Source organism: Idiotropiscis lumnitzeri, chromosome 17 (genome assembly GCF_059441095.1).
Source record: "Idiotropiscis lumnitzeri isolate Australia: NSW breed Sydney's pygmy pipehorse chromosome 17, RoL_Ilum_1.0, whole genome shotgun sequence".
Lineage (NCBI taxonomy): Eukaryota > Metazoa > Chordata > Actinopteri > Syngnathiformes > Syngnathidae > Idiotropiscis > Idiotropiscis lumnitzeri.
In genome coordinates, this window is record NC_142407.1 from 10,024,177 (window position 1) to 10,032,205 (window position 8,029).

The window sequence follows — 8,029 nt, forward strand, 5'->3', positions numbered from 1 at the left end:
TTACTTTGATTTATTGTGCTAGTTAACCCAACGTAAACTACAAGTGCAGAGATCAAATATTATTTTGTTGCTGGCTTTGTTTTCAAAACAAGGCGAGGAAACAAAACTCAAGTAAGTTTGCTAGACAGGCGCTTTACATTTCCGGGTACAGCGCTGGTCAGCTGACTCACCACGATCCAATCGGAGTGTCGCTAGGCTGCCCGTCAGTCTGTCTGTCGACAAAGCGCGTTAAAAGCCAGCTGGCTGCGCTGAATCGCAACACAACAAGTTGAGGCAACACTGCGGACCAACAACACGCGGCTGAGGTAAGCGACTTCAAAACTACTTGGACTTACTTTGTCGATTTTAAAAGACCCAAAATATCATTCATATAGTCATGGAGCTAGAAGCAAACTGTGTGTGTGTAAATATACACGTTTGCGGTAGATGTATATTTCAATTAAAAACAAAACAAAAAAAAACGAAAACGGTATAAACAACAAAGATAATATTTGTTTATACAAATTACAATATATGCAGTATACGCACGTGATATATAGACAATCTTTACTGACAGTCTTTTTTTAAAATTACATTATAACTTCTTTCAATGGATGCTTAACAACAATTAATAGTGAAATCAAAGTGTTTGTGTGTATTCGTGTCAAATGTATGATCAAAATATTAGAAACAGCTTTTGGTGTGATTTAAGGTGGAAACTCCACCCAAATAAATAAACATATTGTTAATTAAAACCTCTCAGAGCGTCATGAGTTCGTGAGTGTACTTCATGAAGTGTCCAGTGAGTGGATACTGCACATAAATACTTCATATCTTTAATGAGCTGCAACATGAGTGGGCCTGAAGAAGGAATTCAACTTGAAATATGTGCAGTAAAGTGGATTATAATACAATTTGGTAATAAATCCCTCTGAAAAAAAATCACTTTGATAAATGAAGCACAAAAAGCAAGTGGGGATATTATTAGCATTAATGAACTAATTGTATTTTTTTAATTGAGAATGTGCAAAATACACTATTATTTATTATTTTTTTGGTGTTTACAGACATGAGGGGAGCACAAACAAGCAGCAGGCAGGTAAGTGCTTCTTGTCACCCACACGTGGGCTATTGTGAGGATGTCACTTTTTGTGTGGAAGGTCAGGTTTCACCATTGCTTTTTATTCTATGTGTGAAAGTGAAAAAAAAAAAAGTAGTGTCGCAGTTTATCATTCAACTAACACACAACTCATCAAAAAAACGTCAAAAGAACAGCAGCAGCACTAAATCAGGCCAAAATCCAGAGGGAATTGGCCACTGTACTTAAGACGTGTCATCAACAAGTTGCAATAGACTTGGAGACGGGAAGAGTCACTGAAAAGCAGACTGTAGAAGTGAGCATCCTTGGCTACAGTGCATTTTAGATTTATCGTGAAATTACACCCCAAAGACAAGTATGATGAACTCTTTGTGAGTGGCATGGTGTCAAATAGAAATGGATGTTGACATTTTCATGGATCAAACATCCGGTGGGAATTTTGACATTCAACTCTTTAGATCACAGCGTGTTGCATGAAGACTACTCAAATTCTGAAGCGTTGGACATTCAAAACCTTACAAAAGGTCAAATTCAGTTCATCTGTAAAAGTGATCTGAAAATGATCTTGGACAGAATGATATCCCTTTTTTTTGGACTCGTGTATGAACATATCAATCAGTTCATGCAGAACAATATTCCAGCAAACACACTTGTTGTTTTCGATACAATAGCTCAGCCAGTTGCCTTTTCCTGCCCGGGTTTGGACTCTTCCTGCAGGGAGGAGCCTCGCTGGATTAAATAATAGACACAGTTGCACAACAACTTCAAGTCAAGTTAAGTTTATTTAGAAGAGGAAAAACCCATGGTAAGTTTATTGCACTAGTTGCCGAGTGGGAAACATTAACCACTTATTATGACATGCTGCACAATGATAGTTTAAACAGTATGAGACTCGATTTAATAAAATGAAACTAGACGTCTCGGGGGAACTGATGTATTTATTTTTGGGACTGTACAATCAATTTGAAAAGTGATAAAATGAACTGTTGAGCGCCATTTTCACGTCACTTCTCAATTTTCAAAGTGAAGCGGCAGTAAAACAGGCCCAAATCCGGATGCCGGGGGAGTCAGGCAGGGCATGGGACAAGTATCATACTAGATGTAGTGTAAGCAAATGCGAGTATTGAAACGTCTTACTTACGACATTGAAGTGATTTGATCAATTAATTTTCCGGCATGTTCCTTTTTCCGTCCCCGCAGGAGACTTCAGGAGGGCTATGGGATTCCGTGAAGAAAGCCGCCTTTGTGATCGGATCCGGAATCCTGTTTCTGGCGGCGTTCGGTAATTCGCTGACATGGTGCGACTTCCATATTTCGTCATGCGCCGCTCTGTTTGTTTCGAACTATGGGAGAGAAAATAAGAATTGTGGTGTACACTAAATGTACACAAAGTATCGGGACACATTGCCGATACACGTATACCTAACTTCCCCAATTGAGGAACTACTAATTGATTAAGAGTGACCCTTCATTTTTGTCTAGAGCTAAAAAAAAAAAAAAAAGGTTTGCCTTCCTTTTGCAGGCATCTTCAGAAGTTTTGGGGAGCTTCGGGAGACTTTTGGCAGAATTTGTGGACCAAACTCTATGTGATGTTTGAGGGCCATAACGAGGCTTTATTCTACATGGGTAAGGAGCATTGGGTTGGGTTTTTATTTTTTTCCCCCCATTAAACCAGACGGTGTCCATTTACTTACCTTTGCAACGTATGCTTGTAGCGGATGCAGCAACAGTATCCTTTAATCTCATGTTATCTATGGAGGGAGAATTGTAAGCATTATAAAAAGAAATGATGATGTCATGTTTGTGGTGATCATAAAGTGAATTGCCCTTGATTGAATTGCATAACAGATTGAAAAGGAGTCTGATTTGATCATTTGAATCAGATCAAATGTACTGTACTTTTATATTGAAAAGCAATGTGGCAAAGCTACTACTAGCTACTTAGTCTAAATCTCTAGTCTTATCGCTAACCAGTTAATGGAGTTTAAAATAAATAAAAAAACTCACGAAAGTTCTCCAATGGAATCTAATTTTAACCATCCAGTGAGATGCGACAACGTCGACCAATAGAATGGCTCGGACTGCTTGTTGCTGGGTTGAACTGAGAAGACTCAATCTCAAATCCAGTACTAATCACACCAATTACAGCGAAGTGTCGCTCTGAACTCAACATAAACTTCATTAATGGATCGAGACCAACACAGCAACCTTGCCCAATAAAATAGCTTTAAATATTTGTTGCTAGGCAGAATTCAAAATGTTCAATCTTAAATTCTGTATTAATCACTCCAATAATAGTACACTGGGAATAATCATAGATAAACAAAGCATTGCGCTATATCTAATGTAAAATTATGCTGCAGGGGCCCGGCGCCTGGGAGTCACTTCGGACTTTTATTTTTTCTGTATTTTTTTAGCTATTTGATTCCATTTTTTTAAAAAATTGTATTCCATCTACAGGTACAATGCTGGTGCCCACGGTGGTGTTCTGGGCCTTCAACGGTCTGCTGCTACTGGTGGACACCACTGGGAAGCCATCCTTCATCACGCGCTACCGCATCCAAGCTGACAAGAACAACCCGGTAGGCTTTCAATGTCTCAACGCAAAGTGTTTACGGTGAATTAGCGTTATCGGCACATATTCATTTGGATCGGATGGAGAGCCACAACTAGCGTTATCGTATGTCACTTTATGAGCACCTGAAACCACCTGATAAGTGCACTCAATACAGTTGAGTCATTCTGGTTAGAAAGTTGCATGGGTAGTTTATTTTTAGCCGGCATCAATTAAGTGTTAAAGCTGTGCAACTGTGTGGTACATGTACTTTTTATGGGTATTTTGGAAAGGTAGAAAGTTAGTGGTTTCATCACTGGTTTACAAAATCGGTAATTACAGCCACACAATTCAAAGTAGTGAAATAAAAACGTTTTTCATTAAATGCATTAAATAACAATAGTTATATTTTTGTTTGTAATTTGTTACTTTCCCCTGGTGTGTGCACACGTACGGAGTGTCAAAGTCCTCTGTCTCTCGTGTTGTGACTATCGCAACTGCTGCTTTTGTAGAACATGATAGCGAGATAACGGACAACATCCAATGCATGCTGCAGGTTAATCTCTAAGCGTTATCAGAGTTAAGATTGCGTTTGTATTTATTTGTCTTGCCTGCACTGTGCATGTTGAACTCGCCGGGAGAATCAAAACAAATTGTTTTTCTTCTCGAAATGAAGCAGGACTAGCACGGGTTGCTGTCATAAAAAAGAGGGGGGGGGGGGAAGCTGCTGGTGCAATACCGGTGGTGACACTCCATTCCTGCAGGGGGCGACGTGTTACTATACAGTTGATGTATCGTCCTCGCAAGTAAAACAAACCCAGAAATGCGAGACTTACTAGTTGCTAACACCTGTTTAGCTTCGATTTACGACGTTACCTTTGCCCACAGCCGCACTATTACAAAGTTGCCTGTAAATTTGAAACTATAAATTTCTTATAAAGTAGAAAACAAAAGTCAATAAGTCTGTGTTGTTGAGTATTGATGCTTGAATAAAGTCCGCCTAGCTTGTTTACATACAGATTAGTTTAGCGGTCGCTTTCCAGGCAAAACACATCGATCATTGATTTACTTTCGGGCTACTGGACATTGAGTTCGCCGGGGATAAAAAAAAAAAAAACACCGTTCTGACAACAAAACATTAGTGTATGACAAGAGATGGTTCTTTAGTCCACGGGACGGACCGGAAGCCCATTTTGGGACGGAGGGCGAGAGGTTTAAGAGCGGGGGGAAAACATAAGCCCGACAGACGATTACTTTTCTGATTAAGGACGAAAGTGTAAGGACGGAGGGGTGCCCAGGTCGAGGGTGTGGCGTGGAGGACGGACCAGCAAAATGGGGTAACGTGCCCATCAACGTATATTGCTAAGTGTGCAATAGTTCACGTACAATTATGACATACCTTTCCGTGTGCTTACACTTGGCAGATGGAGTCCGAAGGTAAAAGGTCAAGTCCATTTTCCCAGGCAAAACATGTCCAATTATCTGATCTGTGTACTACGCATCATCACAAGAAGCACGGCATGTTAAAATTTAACATTTGAAAAAAAATATTTATAGGTTTTTAATTAGTTATGAAAAGTACATGGGGCACTGGAGTTTATTAAGTTGTTAAAAAAAAAGTATTGTTTAATTAAATGAAATCACGTTGCTTAAAAATATGGTCATTTGATCACACTGGAAAAAAACAGTTATTTAATATAAAATAGTCACTAAAATTTGAGTAGAAATGTTTTTCAAAATTAATTCTAATCATTAAAATTATCCCCAAACTTGTGTAATAATGGTCGGTCAAATAGAACAAGTAAATTGCATAAAAGTTTTACATTTGCGAGAGTCCGCACATCTGATGAATTTTTATTTTTGATTCTATTCTTTCCAGAGACTCTGCGATAATAAGATTGCTTAAATTCACTTCAGAAGATGCTTTGAATTAAAGATTGTCTGTGGGCAGGTGGAGCCAGAGAAGCTGCATCACGCTTTGAAGACGGTATTGTTCAACCAGCTGTTCATTTCTGCGCCCATTGTGGTGGCCGCATATCACTTGACCTCCTGGAGAGGGGACCCCTGCGGCCCCCAGCTGCCCACCTTCCACTGGGCCCTCGCCGAACTCACCGTCTTCTCCATCCTAGAGGAAGTTCTCTTTTACTACTCGCACAGGTAGGAAACGCCGAATGCCCGCTTTCTGACAGCAACACATTTTCAGACGTTTTCCTTTTTATCCAAGTAAACGAAAAAATTAATTGATTTAAAAAAAAGACAAAACTAACTGTATTTTTTTCCCAACTTGTCTACTTTTTCAAAGTTTTATAAGGTTAAACTACCTAACTGTCGTTGATATAACGTAAAAGACAATCCAGCCCTGTGGGAAACAAAGTCCCCTTCCTTTTTAAAGTTGAAAATCAAAAGATGAGTTGCTCTTTGAAATGGACTTGTGTTTTATGTCTTCCCGTCAGGCTGTTCCATCATCCCAACCTTTACAAGCGCTTCCACAAGCAGCACCACGAGTGGACTGCCCCTATTGGCTTGGTCGCCACCTACGCTCACCCTCTGGAACATGTGGTAAATGAACACTTTCAGCGCATGCCCTTCTTTGCCTTTCTGTGACTCGTCCAGTCTCTCTGCATCTGGAACAAACCGGCTGGTCATACATTAAGTAAGTGGCATCTGGATTTTGGCCTGTTTTGTTGCCGTTTCCCTCGGCGGACTATTCTAGTTTCTGTTTCAACCTCTTGTTGACGTTGGTTTAGTGGGGACGAGAAGCGCAAGTAAAAAAAGACCAAAATCCACATGTCTGGGACTTAATCGTGTCATTAGCAGAGATATAGATGAGAACGGAGGAGCCACAAAAAGGCATAAAGGTGGCACCTTTGGAAACGTCAGCTCTTTGTTAGAGAACATTCTTTTTGGGCCATTAGTTTTCCAACCTGCTGCCGGTGGTCATCGGGCCGGTGCTGCTGGGCTCGCACGTGTCCAGCACATGCATGTGGTACTGCCTGGCGCTGGTTAGTACCACCATCTCCCATTGCGGGTACCATCTGCCCTTCCTGCCCTCGCCAGAGTTCCATGACTTTCACCACCTAAGGTCAGTCGTCCGTGAACTTTCCGGGTAGTTGTGTGATGGGAGCAAAAAGGGAAACAGTGATTGAAAGTGACAGGAAGTGGCGTACTGCATTCATATTGTAATCAAGTGGGGTGTTGACACTCGAGCTTGATTTTAACCCACATCGTTTATTCAAGGTTCAACCAGTGTTTCGGCGTGTTTGGCGTGCTGGACCGCCTGCACGGCACTGACACCAAGTTCAGGCAGACCAAGCAGTACGAACGGCACACCTTGCTCACCGGACTCACCCCGCTCACCGAGAGCATTCCCGACACACCCAAGAAGGGAAACTGACCGTCCAAAATGTCAAGCCATCTTGAGTCACTTTTTATTCCCTTGTAAAACCTGTTGATCAGTTTTAGACTTTTTCCCATCAACTTTTAATTGTTTTGCACTGTAATTGTTTGTTTTTACTGACTGATGCCCATTCATAGTTTGGTTCTGGTAACTTCCTGTGAAATGTGCCTACTTACGCAACATGACCACACTGCTCGTATCATGTGTGCTGGAAGAAGAAATGAAAAGAAAAAGCTCGGCCCTTATAACTTATTAAATAAGGTTAACATTGACGATTGTCAGCTCCCGCACTGCTAATTTCTTCATTAATTTCTGAGCTGATCAGCGGAATAATCTCACAACACACCGTAGGATAATTTCTCAAAGGACATTTGATAATCTCAGTGAACAACTTTGATCGTTTGGGAGGGAAAATGTTCAAATTTGGCCTGATTGTTGGTATGCATGTATCCCGAATGTTGCCTGAGCATTTCAGGTTGGAATAACCACTCTTAACACACACCACAGCACACTCGCTGAGGATGATCTTTCAAAAGGCCTTCGATAATCGAAAGGAAAGAGAAGTGCTCCAACAATTTAACAATTACAAGTGTCTGCCCTGACACCGTTTTCCCCAGGAAATTAGGGAGGCCAAATACTCCACACTGCAGGATAATGGCTCAGGTTGACCTTTCAGAAACATTTGACAATCGAGCTCTTTATAAACTGATTGCAAGGGAGCGAAATTGTTCAAATTTCACAGGTTTCCGAGCAAATCGGGGAGGCGTACAATCACTCGACAAATACCACCATAATGTTTGAGAGACGTCTGATAATTGGAACATTGCCGACTTTCAGCGGAAGAGGTGGAAAAAGACTTGTGCACTGTACATGTATAAGTAAACATGTTGAAACTGTAATTATGATGAACCATTTGTGTATTTTATGTCCACTCGCTGCTCCAGTTGTGTTTGTCGTAACAAATCTCAAAATAAATGTTCTTTTTGAGACAATGTGTTTG

General features: G+C 40.7%; 1 protein-coding gene across 2 annotated transcripts; it reads left to right on the forward strand.

Moving 5' to 3' along the window:
- Positions 1-214: 214 nt before the first annotated feature.
- On the forward strand, positions 215-8,021 carry faxdc2 (fatty acid hydroxylase domain containing 2). 2 transcript variants are annotated; one of them, XR_015839614.1, is made up of 10 exons: positions 215-305; positions 1,047-1,078; positions 2,279-2,376; positions 2,601-2,704; positions 3,539-3,660; positions 5,584-5,789; positions 6,086-6,191; positions 6,548-6,714; positions 6,870-7,232; positions 7,291-8,021. XR_015839614.1 is itself a non-coding variant. In XM_088279940.1 (9 exons), exons 2-9 carry the CDS (start codon positions 1,049-1,051, stop codon positions 7,024-7,026), a joined length of 990 nt encoding a protein of 329 aa, XP_088136066.1. In that variant the 5' UTR covers positions 215-305; positions 1,047-1,048; the 3' UTR covers positions 7,027-8,021. The 2 variants fall into 2 exon arrangements, 1 of the variants encoding a protein (XP_088136066.1); XM_088279940.1 differs by having other exon boundaries at positions 6,870-8,021.
- Positions 8,022-8,029: the final 8 nt, after the last annotated feature.